We start from the raw sequence: 13,517 nt of genomic DNA, 5'->3' as shown, positions 1-13,517 counted from the left end.
GCACAAGCACACATACACATACAAACATGTACTCACAACCGTACCACATACTACATTCAGTAGTCTAGCTCAGAGAATTAGCTCGTTCTGGTGAAACAATTTGAACTACTCCATTGATAATTATTGCATGCTTGGCCACAGTGGCATCACCTGGGAAATTATTACTATCTACTGTATATCTGAAAGATGTTTATAGAAATAAGAACAGTCCTCTGAACCAGCATGCAGACTCAAACCATAGCCCACCCAAAGAAATGACACTCCTACCTTATTTAGATAACTAGCAAGTACATAGCACAAAAGATCTGTGAGTAGAAAAGTCAAAATATGTGATTGCATAGCCCGAAATGCTTAGAATTAGCATTGCAAATGTTATTTATGGGAATCGTAGCGTCCCTGTTAGTGTACTGCATAAATGCATGCATAATTCAGCTCCTGCTAATATCCAATCTCCAGTATCCGCTTGCTAGTTATAAAATAAAGTATCTCTGTCATTTGAGTGACATTCAAGGTTGTCTTGGGTGTTTTGGGTTCTTTTCTACAGATTTGTTTGAGATTTTGCTAAATTGAAATGAACAACTGAATAATTGTAATAATTTCTTAATAACCTTCTTACATTTTAAAGAGTTTTGGGAGGGTAGACAAGCGTGTGTGGTAGACACTCATCTGTGAGCTGAAAACTGTTTTTTTCTGTATTCTGCATGTTGATTATAATAAAGACACTATGGTTTTCTCACTTGGGTGTAATCTGATGTTTGTGTGTAGGTGTCTGAGTACTTGTATGAATCATGTTTGTATGTTAACACTGTCACAATAAAAAAGTTGGATTGTGAAGGGCAGGGATGTTAACCTCTCTTTTGAGGATAAAAAGCTGGTCCCTGCAAGATAAAACATTACATTTCAGATCAAGACTTGGTTTTTGCTAAAGGTTAGGGTTAGAATTGGGGTTAGGTGTGTTGTGATTGTGGCCAATGTAAGGTTAATTTCCCAAGGAATCAATGCAGCACAATTTAATTTTCTCCCAAGGGATAAAAACTACCTTGTGTGTATTTCTGCAGGTGTGCAGTGTGGATGTATAATCTAGAATAAGAAAGTGTGAGCAGGTGGCAGCCATAGACTGTATATAAAAATGTGGCAGCTTGTTAGTTGATTTATTTTTCTCAGCCCAATGAGCTTTTGTTTCTCTGTTTACCACTGAATATGCAGTCTATTTGTGTGTGCAGACCTCTACTTACATTAGATATCACATAAATCTCTGTGTCTCTCATGGACAGCCCTACCCTGTCTTGTTGAATGAACCAGCATTGCACAAACTATAAACTCTCACATACACTTCCTTTGCACAGACAAATAACACTGCTGCACAGAGACACATTCATCTGCATCACCTCTCAAGAATAGATTATCTCACTAATCTCCATATAGTTAATTAGGGCAAACCAAAGTTTGGCTGTCCTGATACTACACTCTATATATGCCTCAGTCTCTTGACAGTCAGATCAGTATTCAGCACATGAACCTCCTGATGACTGTTTCCCAATCAGAAGCCCACATTAGAAGAGTTACACTCAGACTGTGAGGATCTGATTTATAAAGGCTGTGAAAAACCACGTAAAATGAGCGAAATAATCTCTTCTCCTCTCTTCGTAACAATACTACTACTACTACTTATACTGCTACTACTACTACTACTACTACTACTACTACTACTAATAATAATAATAATCATAATAATAATAAAGACATGGAAATTTAAACATCACATATTCCTTCTTCATCTGTTGATGAAGACCATGTCACATGATTGAAGGTTCCTGAACAACTACTAAATGGACCTTACGGTGAAACCGTTCTGTCAACTGCTGTTTCCAAGGTCACAAATGAACTTTAAAACTAAACTTTTATTATTATTGTTTTTTGTAGAGTTATTGGTATCAAGCCGCCATCGTCGTTAAAGTTTTTATAAACATGCAAACATAAAACAGATTTTAAACGCTTCGTGGATATTAAATGTAAAAGATATGATGAAATTTGACAGTGGTGGTTGTACGGAACCTTTGACATGTGCCTCAGTGCCGCGGAACTGTTTTGGTCACGTACCGGAAGTAGCCAGGGTGACATTTAGAACAGGACGAAAACGAAGGCATGGGTGTGCATATGTTGTGAGACGCCATGTCCTCCTAGTTCATCGATAGCTTTTATATTTATGTGTAGGTGTGTAGACTAAACAGCGCAATGGCGGCGTGGACCAGCCGGTTTCTTCTTCAGCGTGGAACTCGACTCGTTTCTCTCCGAGCAGTAGCTGAAAGGTACCTAATGCTAACCGGCTAGTTGTGCTAATGTACCTGTAGTGAGCTTCAGCATGCAACTTAGCTAGACTAGACTGCTGTAGTCAAATAGCTTCATAGTACTACATTTCAGCTCAGTATTGTCTTTGCTGTTTTTACCCGAGCCTGTTATTTGCTTAAATATTAACTAATTCTATAATTTCCCTATTAAAATGTAACGTTACAACTAACTAGCTAAATATCCTCTGCCATATATGGACGTGGTGAGTGAACAACTAACATATCTATATCTTACAATTTAATTGATTGGTTTTTCTAGCTTTGTGGGTTTTATTGTTTGACGTTGCTTAAAGGTTTGTGGAGTGTAGTGAATGGAAACATTGAGATTTTCTGTTTTACATGAAATATTTAACAATGTAAGTATAGCCAGTTATTGAGAAGGACAAAGCTGATGAACCACTCCACATCCAGTCAGTGCAGTATCAGATGAGAAATGTGTTGATATCCATCGGCAAGCTGACGTGGGCAGTCTTTGATATGCCAAAGGCCACCAGGGTACATACAGTCTTATGTATCTTTTTTATTTTTGTCTTTTACTTGTCATTTAGCAATGACACTTATACACCTAAAATGCCTATGTTGCCTGTGTGAATGTGCGGACCTGCTTCTTACTCATCAGTGACTGAGCTGACTTGCAGTAGTAGACTGATATGCAATGACATGTTCAACTTACTAAACTAAAATGTATGAGCTGTTTCTAATCTAAAAGTTGGTTTTGCTGTGAATATGTTTTTCTCTAGCAGTCCTGTCCAGTTGGTGGGTTGTATTAGGACAGTAAAAACCACAACATGGTTTGAAGAACACCTCACAAAGGACAACCAGGAGTACATGAGGAAGAGCGTGGCAGAGGAATACAGAAGACAGATAGCTGATAAGCTCAACCCACTCAAAGATGAGCCCTGGCAACGGCAGGAATGGTCAGAGGGTAAGTTTGACGCTTAGTGACGGCTGTGTATATTACGAGTCCTCTTGCTCTTGACTCGCGCTTTTATTGTCTTTTCGTCTGTTTCTCTTCTTAGGGAGCCGAAGAGTGGGCTTAGTTGCTGTGAAGTTGGGGATGGCTCCTATCTGGACAAAAACTGGAGAAAGACATGTTGTCACCATGTTACAGGTAGCGCACAGACACACACCTGTCCAGTTTTCTGTTGTGTCGTAGTCTTGCATCAAAACAGCTGCAGGCTTCCTTCAGAAAAGATAAGGTATGTTAATGTTTGTCATTTATAATGAAATGACCAGCAGGTCAGAAAAAGCAGTCAAATAAATTAGATTGTTCTCTGGAGTGTGGAGGCAGAATAGCAAATGGTGAACACCTTTAGATCTCACCTGCAGGCTTTGATCAGATCGTGCATTTGAAATGCCTCAGTGGTCTTCAGCAAGCTGCTACTCTCTTACAGCAGGTGTTATTTGATGTGAGGTTTATTCAGATCACGTTTTAATCTAATCATTTTATCTGTTGGTGAAGTAATTTAAAAGCAAACTGTGGCTGTGTGTGTTCACTCTACGCTTTATTGATAATGACATTATTGATATTGTGTGGGTAGCATAACAAACTCCAATTTAAGTATCAGTTAAATGTCACTGTTTTTTATATCTTTTTTTATCTTGTGATATCAGATTCAAGGCCATACAGAAAGTTCTATCCCCATCTGCTGATTCACTTTTGTTGCATTTAGTCACTTTTTTCTTTGCAGCTGATACAGGAACGGTCTGTGCTGGATGAAAGGAGAAACATCTAAATTAACTTTCTCAGGGTGAAAGCACTCCCACCACTTTGTCATGTACATGTTTTATCTGAAGTGAAGTGAAAAGTTTGTCATGAGGCAGTGAATAAGCACAGAACCGATTAGATAGTTGTTGAAGTGTGTCACGGGTGATTCACTTGTTAAGTTTTGTGTGTTGCAAAGTGCCCTGTCATCCTATTCTATTTATATTTCTTCAGGTATTTTAAATTACCCTGTGACCCGGCTTCCATTTAATTGCATCTGGTGGATGGTGGTTAAATGAAATACTATACTCGCATTGTGTTTCTGATTGTTAATGTAAACCTGAAATCTTTTTTTTTTTTTTTTTCCCAGGTGCAGGACTGCCACGTAATAAAGCACTTGTCCAAAGAAGAATATGATGGACACACAGACGCTCTCATTGTAGGAGGGAAAAACGCATCACCATTCTATGTAAGAAACTGTAGTTACAATGATTTAAAACAACTGTGTAAGATTTTTTTATCTCAGCTGTGAACTTGGATGTGTTGGCGATGTTACCTCGCGTAAACATGTGGTAAGAGCTGTTACTGCACATTCTTTTAGCTTTTATTTGGTACAGTTTTTGAGGCTCAATTTTCTTTAAAGCAGCTATAGTTGATAATCTTATCATAACAATGTCTCAAATGACAATGTGAGAAAAAAAAGTGTCAATCTGAGAGAGGTCTCTTAGTAGAGATGAACCTACAGAGACTTCTCACTTGAGTCTGCGGCTCTCTTTGGCTTTACAGAGCTTTATAGCGAGTTTCAGCGAGTTTCATCACTTCAGCTGTCCTGCCTGAAACTTACCAGCTCACTTTATGGTTCACTCGCACCGTTCTCATAATGTCATCTACATCCACAGCAGGCTGCTATTTTCAGTGAAAGAACTCCAAAAAGTCACTTTTTACTACCTGCTAGCACCGAACTGCAAAAAGCTAGCAGCTAGTTGGCTAGCATAGTGGAGGATTTAGCAGCTAAAGAGCCAGATATTTCCATCAGGAGTTGACGGAAACCAAATACTGGCAAAAAAAAATCTGTATTTGTAGGTTTACAGAGAAGAATGTAAGAAAACAATAATGTTACAGATGTTATGTTTTTCATAGATAATCATAGAAAATTGAAATGCTCTTGCATTTCAATATTAGCATATTCTATCAGTGAACTGACTGACCATTATATTCACCTAAAGTTTGCTAATATTAGATAGCATTTATTTTTTTGCAGAAGAATACATCATATCTCATCTATCAAAGGTTACATAGTCTCACTTTAATCGGAGTAAGTTTTAGACGAGGTGGAAGAGTTTCTTTGTTGATAATGACATTGATAATTAAACACATTTATGTATTCAGTAATGAGGCAGCAGTCTTTATAATTTATAATCAGCAGCTTTCCCCTCAAATGTCATTGAATTATTGTGTGCCTTTTTTATGTTTGCCTCCAAGTACCTTTTTGAAATTGCAAACATGACTTTAAAAAACAGTAACTCACTCATTTTTTTATTTTTCAACCCTTCATAGAGCCTGTGTCTTTGCAAGATTTTTATTGAAGTGTTTGTACTGAATCGTGACATTTGAGAATACCATACTTTATCATACCGGTCTTTGTACTCTTAATGTTAGCAGAGCAGCCACAACTCTTCATGTGGTGCCCACTTAATCACATCAAAACACCACTTATCATACTGTACACACCTAACACATTCACTCATCTTAGTTCTGGCTACATCTCATAATCATGCAAAAAAAAAAAAAAAAAAATCAGCTCAGTGTTGACATAATGACATTTGTCATTTCCCTGTAGCATTGAGCTGATAGCAGGCCTCCCAGTGCAATGACCTTTTATGAATACAGATCCATAGTCAGGAAATTATACTCAGCCACTCAACACTGGTGACTACATTTTGTCTTAGGTGTCAGAAAGTATCGCATTAGGTGTCTAAATAATTGCCAACAATGAAGAGCACACTTAAATTGAAAAGTGCTTGTAATAAGGTTCGTTCTTGCTTCAGATACTTATTAGAACTAACACTGAACACTGAGGTGACAGTCAGCGCACCAGCTCTCCAGCTCACTCTGAACTTTCATTATATCCTGCAAAGAAAGTGTAGACAGTTTTAAAGAAGTTGCTCTGAAGAAAATTGCCTCTTCAGTATGTATGAGGGGGAATTTTTTCTTCAAATGTTAATGTCCATCTTTTTAAGATAAGAAAACAAAAGAACAAGGATGAATAAATCGAAGGGTAATTCATTCATTGAGTCTGATAGATCCTTGATGGATCGGAGTCAGGGTTTCACTTGTCCAATGTGAAGTTGTTTTGAATCCCTCTCACACAGCCACATCACTCCTCAGTCAGAGTCAGAGGCTTTGGCAGGCTGATTTTGAGTCAACAGAAGGGGAGAGAGAGAGAGAGTTGAGAGTAACTGTAGGGGCTGAGATGAGAGCGAGCTGAGTGAAAGCAAATGTTGGAGGCACTCACTGCCAAGTGTGCACGCATATGCCTGTGAGTGTGTGCGTGCTTGGCTCACATACAGTCATAACAGGCCCACGGTTAGTTTTAAAATGCCAAACTCCAAGTGCTGCTCAGTGCTCCTACTTCTTTTACTACTTTTTTTCCCTCTTTTCAGCTTTAAATTTTTCTCTCTTTCCATCATTTTGACTGACAGAGGTCTGAAAATGAATTGGAGATGTTCAGGAATGCTGGAGTGCCCCCCAAACAGAAGGTTGTCACCTTTAGAGTCTCCGACAACGCTCTCATTAAGCCAGGTATACACATTTGCATTGCTTTTCTTCCCATGTCACACAATAGAATGTCATATCTTATTTTCACCCTTTTGTACAAATATTGCAATATAATCTTGTTTGTTGTGTGTTCAGGCACTCCTCTGTATGCAGCACATTTCCGTCCGGGCCAATATGTGGACGTCACAGCCAAATCGTAAGTTCTGTTCTGCCAGCTCCCCCTCCTCACTGGTGTTCTCTCTTCTCGGCATCTTTTCCGACGTCGTGTCCTCTTTCAGCTTCAGCGTCACGTTTTGAAGACAGATCCATTTCTGACTTTACAAGAATGTGCAAACCTCTCTTTTTATATCATTATCCCCCGAGGCAACAAGTGAACGTACTTGAACGTAACTTGATGATGTGAGCGTAAACTTTCTTGTGTTTGTGTGTAGCATTGGTAAAGGTTTTCAAGGAGTAATGAAGCGATGGGGGTTCAAGGGTCAGCCGGCCAGCCACGGCCAAACCAAAACTCACCGCAGACCAGGGGCTTCTGGACCTGGAGGGGTAAGACACACACACACACACACACACACACACACACACACACACACACACACACACACACACACACACACACACACACACAGGCATACTGTGTACAACGTTCATCTATGCCAGACGTGAACAGTTGGCTTCCCATAATCCAGTAATGTGAGCGTGTTTGCTGTTCTTCGTCTGCATCCAGGATCCAGCCAAAGTTTTCAAAGGGAAGAAGATGCCCGGCAGAATGGGGAACACCTACATCACAGCTTATGGATTGAAGGTACAAACACACTCACAAGGACACACAAACAGAGTTGCGGTTTTGAACTTGTTTGTCCTTGGCAGCAATTTAAGTTCAATTTTCTCTCATCTGCCTCCTCTTCGTCTCTCTCTCTCTCTCCCTTCAGATATGGAGGGTTAATACCAAGTATAATGTGCTGTATGTTAACGGCTCCATCCCTGGCCACAGGAACTGCTTACTAAAGGTAAAAATAATCATACACACACTTTCAAATTCAAGTGTGAAGTCGAAGGTCAACCCCAGCATGCTTAGTGTTCTGACAGAGACCAGTGACCTTGCACCTATAAAACAGCGTCACACCTGCAAGACAATGTGATCCATCTTCATCCTGACACTGTGCTGGATCAGCAGTGTGCATGTGCATTTGTTTGTGTGTGTTTTTTTTTTTCTGTGAGGGAATGGGAATGTGCACCTTAATGATGTTAGTAATATCCACAGCATCCATCTCCATACTCAGCATGTTGTGCTCGCCCTGTGTGTTTGCGCGGACACACACGCAGCCTATTATTTGTTTTGCAGACAAGCGATAATGAATACAAATGTGCATTGCATTTCACCCAGCTCAGCTGTCTTACACACACACACACACACACACACACACACACTCTCACTTACTTCTAAATTCACTTCAAATTATATTAGCCCAAAGGATACACATGCAGGTTCATTAGTGTTTGTTTTTATTTTTCTTTGTGGCCCCAGTGACCCTGTGTGAGTGAGGAACAGCTATGTTTTATTGATTACAGTTATAACTGGGGCTGCAATTAATAACAATTTTCATTATTGATTAATGTCTTGATTGATTTTATGGTAAATCGATAAATCATTTAACCCAGTGGTTGTCAGACTCGGAGTCAGGGTCACCTGTGGTGTGTCAAGCCACTGCAGGGGGGTTCGCGTGACGAGGGACGGGGGGATTAATATGATTTATGGGGGAGAACTAAGCAAACACTGATCTTCTAACCTTTTTTTTTTTTTTTTTTTAAATAAATTTAACTTGACTTTTTTAACTACTTCACTGTTGTTAATGACTGATTAAAAGTTATAATCCTTAAGATTTCAGTCCTGACAAACATAAGAATTACAACAGAAAAGCTGGTGTATCTGTTTACAGTGCAGCCAGACAAACTCGTGTTGTTTTAATGAATAAGTTGGTAATAATTGCAATCTTGATCTGATTGCATGCTGCACACAGCACGAGCAGTTTCCCCACTTAACAGCAGGACATGGTAGGGGGGTAGGGGTTGGACGTAACTAGTTCATTTGACATGTTGTTATCTATCAGCTCTGCACAGCTTGTTTGAATATTGGATTGTCGGTTTCACAAAGTTACAGAAATTGTTGGACACAGCACCAGTTTTTATGCTTCTGAAAGCATGATCGAATAAGTTTTAAGAACTGCTGATTGGGTCAAAAAAAAAGATGTAGAAAATAGTGGCAAATACCTTTTCCAGTGCTCAAGGTGACATTTCCAAAGTGCTTGTTCTGTTTTTTTTTGTTTTTTTTATTTAGAAGGAAATGCAACAGAGCAAAGCAAAAATCCTCATATCTGAGAAGCTGGAAAATTCTTTTTTTTTTTGGCATTTTTGCTCAATAAATGACTAACAATAATGTTTAGCAAATCTTAATTGTTTCAGCACTAATTAAGACAAGAGTGTCCTCAGCTATTACCCTAAATGTGTGTTTGTGCGTTCCAGGTAAGAGATACTGTGCTGCCAACCAGGAGCTCCACACTGCTCAACCCTCCTTTCCCCACCTACTTTACCGAAGAGGAAGCTGACCTTGACGAAGACCTGTACGATGATGACTTCTTCATTCACACAGAACCATCATTAACACTGACCTGACAACGCAACACACACACACACACATTTCTCATTCATACCTAAACCTGCAAACTGTATCTGGATCCTGTAATAAAGAGTAATTTCTTTGAATGTCTTGAGCACCTCTTATTTTGTGTTTGTGTGTGTGATACAACAGCACCAAGCCTGTCTGTTTGATCCAAACAGTTATTACAGTCCCTTTCCCCCGAAACCATGGTAACTGTAGGAGTGATGATGTCACTTGAGGATCCCCAAGCAGAAGAAGGCGAAAAAAAAAAGACAATGAAACAAAACGAGAGAGGCAGATATGGTGGAGAAATGTGCAATATCTGTGCAGGGTGCAGGAGAGGTGGGGTGGGGTGGGGGGGTGGGGTGTCGGCTGGATACAATGAGTTACAGAAAGCAGGGTGAAAGTGAGGGGAATGCAGACAGGAGGGAAAGGGTATGCAGGTAGGGGTGGAGGAATGAATGGAACTGAAGGCATGGGAGCAAATACAAAGGAGCAGAAAGCGGGAGGGGAAGGGAGAGAAGAGCTGGTGAAGGTGTGGAGGGCAGTTAAAGAGGGGAGAGAGGGAGAGGCAGGGATGGAGGCTGACAAAGGTTGACATTTGTGCATAAGAGGATAAATGAGGACATTAATGTTGCAGCAGGAACCACTGGGCGCTTAAGTCTGTGTGTGTGTGTTTGTGTTCACCAGTATTTAAATGAGAAAACCTCAAGCCGGGGGACTGACAGACCCCCTCCCGCACCCTTTTTTTTGGGGGGGGGGGGGGCAATAAATAAATGAGAAACATGTCTTCCAAAGTGCTCAACTCTTGTTTAGTGAATGTACATCCTCAGAGGCCTGCATGCGAATCAGTCCCTCTGTTTTTGGTCTCTGCTCTGTATGTGCCATGTAATTGACAGCAGCAAAAACAAAGCTTTTGTTTGAAATACTGACATGCAGCAGTGATGCCTCACAGGATACCCTGCACGAACTGCAGATGCACACACACACACACACACACAGCATCGATTCCTTTTCCCTAATTGAAACAGCACACAACAGCCGGCTGACTCGGGAATGTGTAACGTACAGTCGTTGGCTGTCATTTAGATATGAAGATGCACGGTGATGATGCAGTTTGTGGCAAACAACGTCCTGCTCCATATAACATGCCACAGCTTGTAGGTCCATAAGGCAGCAGCAGGTTCTTTGAAATGGTAATGATATCGTTTGAAAGTCCTGCTCTGTGGAGCCTGCACATCATCAGGCTCTTGTGGGGGTGGACGAGAGGGAGAGCAGGGAGGGGAGGGAGGGAGGGTGTAGTGGGGGTGGGTGGGTGGGGGGTTGGCTGCCTGTTAAAGCAGCAGGGCAGGAAGAACAGACGATGAACCCCAGCCTGGTTTCTGTAGCTGACTTTCATAAGACAGGGTGTGCTGGGCTGTTAACCTACAGTGTGTATGTGTGTGTGTGTGTTTGTCAGTTTTTAACATGGTAATTCACCCAATGATCTGATGACCTTATTCAAGAAAAGAAATATGAAAATAAAGCTGAAAAATGTACATGGATTGAAGTACAGCATGCATAAACTGATAATCAATAAGCTTTGACATCAACAGCTTGCCCTGGACCACTGGTTTACTACAGTAAATTGCTTTCAAACACTAATCTCAGGGTATTAAGGTCAAATGTCAACTTCACGGCAGCGCTCAAGGTTAGATTGATCAAGATTCTGGGGATCACCAACATCATTAGACCACTAGGATTCATCACCCGATCACCATGAAATGTCTGTATTAAATTAGATGGCGCACCGCCCAACTGCAGGTGAGGCATCTCAGTCCGGATCAAAGTGATCTGTTACCCAACAGGCAGAGTAACCGGGTGACATCTCCATCCGTGGAGCCATGGCGAGGTGACGGCAGAAACATTCAAGCTTTGATTTTGACCTGTTAAAATCCTGGAAGAATAAAAAGAAAAAAAGAAAAGATTCTTACAGACAGGCCTTGCAGAAATGCACTCTCCGAATATTTGACTATTATTACCGATGCTTTGAAATGAATCAGTCTCAGCTGCAACCAACAATTATTCTCATTAGTGATTAATCTGCGAATTATTTTGCTGATTAATTGATCAAAAAAAAATTAGAAAAAGTTTCCACAGAGCAAGCTGAAATCTTCAAATGCAAAACCCAAAGATATTTGAGGTGAACACTAAGATTTTGGCACCAGAGAAATTTAGTTTTTATTTATTTATTTATTTATTTTGAAAGCAGATGAGGTGTTGAGCTGCGGGAGCAAGAAACTATGTTGAGAGGACATGCCCTCAGCTGAAGTCACCACTCAGTGGAAAACACACAAGTCTGCAAATCTTGATATTTAAGTGCTGCCACCCACCCACCCGTGTTCCTGTCTGTCAAACTGCCTTAACATCTGATCCCTGAATGCATTTACACTCACTAATTAAAGAGCTGGCTGAAGATTTGGCTGAATCCAAATGTTTTGGGGGGAAATTACTCAGTGTGTGTGTGTGTGTGTGTGTGTGAGTGAAGGTCGAGCCTGCGGTCGTGACCCCAGTCCCACATGATGGATCTACTGCTCTACTTCTGCTGGCTCAACATATGAGAGATCTGATATCCATTAGTAAAGAGGAACACACACACACACACACACACACACACACACACACACACACACACACACACAGTACATAGCCTCTCTCCTATTGCTTTGCACACACACACCTACTGTGACCATCTCTCTCCCTTTCACACAGACACACATTCTTTTATTTGCCTCCTTAGCAAGAAAAGATGCTACAAGACTTTTGTTGCTGTTTCCTCACCAAGTTGTTGGATTCACCTGCATTTCAACATGCACATACAGAATATATGTGCGTGTTTGTGTGTGTTTGTGTGTGTGCCTCGCAATATGAATTATTGAGCGTGTTATTTGAGGGACAGCTGGCTGTTGAACACATTAACTCCCTCGGTCAGACAGCCAGTTATGAGTCAGGAGCGAGTCGCTAAACTGGAGCGAAGAGAAGGGAACTGAGAGAATGTTAATGCAATTTCACACTGACTTGTATCAGCAGGAAATAATATTATAACGTGTTTAAATAAGCCCTCAAGTCAGTTAACGCAAGAAATAGAATGAATTAATCTTTTCACCACAAACAGAACATTAAGTTATTGTTACTGGGCTGAACACAATCACAGTCTGCAAATAGAGGCGTCTAAATGATGTTTGAAGTTTATAATGGAGTCACTTGTGAATTGACTGTTCTGACTCAAGCTCTCACACTGCATCATGTATTGCATAATGTTTTCTTTCTGTCATGGCACATTCATCTAAGAGAAAAGAAAAAAAAACTGCATCAGTGACTCAAATTCTTAAGTTATGCACATACATTTATTCAAGCTTTCACCAGCTTGATGGAGAGTAAATGACCCCTAAGTTCAGATGTGCGTATTTGTGTTGTTTGTCATAATTTAATCCAGTAACAGGCCTTTTATCGGCACTAAACGGGGAGAGAAGAACCCCAGGGGTTATTTCATATGCACCACAATCACCACACATCCCTCTAAGCCTCTCTGCCCAGGTGGTCCTGCTGTGCCAAGCCCCCTCCCAATTGTGCACACCTGCGTCGCATGAGTGTGTGTGTGTGTGTGTGTGTGTGGATATCTGTGTGTGAGTGTGATGCCTCCCCCCCACGTTGGTAAATTTGGGTTCCTTCCTTCCAGCACCACAGGGTGAGGGCAGGGTGCAGCCTTTAGGTCCCCACCTTCCTCTCCACGGGTGTCCTCCATGCTGCCCTCAGATATGTTTGTGTGTGTGTGTGTTTGTGTGTGTGTGCGTGTGTTCTCATCTACTTAGGAGACTTTATGAAAGCCCACCTAGGATCTGAGACATCTCCATGGTAACAAGGGCCACTGGAGGGACGGGAAAGTTGAGAAGGCATTAGAAGAGGGAACAAGAAGAAGGGAAACTTTGGGAATGTGAGCATGTTCATAGATTTTTTTAAATGTGCACCACAAGCACTCAACTCCCACTTC

The 13,517-nt window shown here is 40.9% G+C and overlaps 1 protein-coding gene across 2 annotated transcripts; it reads left to right on the top strand.

Annotated features, from left to right (window-relative positions):
- Positions 1–2,105: 2,105 nt before the first annotated feature.
- mrpl3 (mitochondrial ribosomal protein L3) lies at positions 2,106–9,585 on the top strand. 2 transcript variants are annotated; one of them, XM_022747485.1, is made up of 10 exons: positions 2,106–2,309; positions 3,092–3,273; positions 3,368–3,459; positions 4,424–4,522; positions 6,756–6,855; positions 6,967–7,027; positions 7,263–7,374; positions 7,556–7,633; positions 7,761–7,838; positions 9,352–9,585. In XM_022747485.1, exons 1-10 carry the CDS (start codon positions 2,236–2,238, stop codon positions 9,499–9,501), a joined length of 1,026 nt encoding a protein of 341 aa, XP_022603206.1. In that variant the 5' UTR covers positions 2,106–2,235; the 3' UTR covers positions 9,502–9,585. The 2 variants fall into 2 exon arrangements, with proteins under 2 accessions (XP_022603206.1, XP_022603205.1); XM_022747484.1 differs by having other exon boundaries at positions 3,089–3,273.
- Positions 9,586–13,517: the final 3,932 nt, after the last annotated feature.

This window comes from Seriola dumerili, unplaced genomic scaffold, assembly GCF_002260705.1.
Source record: "Seriola dumerili isolate Sdu_G_001 unplaced genomic scaffold, Sdu_1.0 BDQW01000110.1, whole genome shotgun sequence".
In the NCBI taxonomy this organism is placed as follows: Eukaryota; Metazoa; Chordata; class Actinopteri; order Carangiformes; family Carangidae; genus Seriola; species Seriola dumerili.
This window is presented reverse-complemented; position numbering and strand designations above follow the sequence as displayed.

Excerpts from the sequence above, each read along its gene's own strand:
- mrpl3 (XM_022747484.1), top strand. The coding sequence starts at position 2,236 with ATGGCGGCGTGGACCAGCCGGTTTCTTCTTCAGCGTGGAACTCGACTC. Across the intron at positions 2,310-3,088 it reads CTCCGAGCAGTAGCTGAAAG|CAGTCCTGTCCAGTTGGTGG; the intron begins GTACCTAATGCT and ends GTTTTTCTCTAG. Across the intron at positions 7,634-7,760 it reads TCACAGCTTATGGATTGAAG|ATATGGAGGGTTAATACCAA; the intron begins GTACAAACACAC and ends CTCTCCCTTCAG.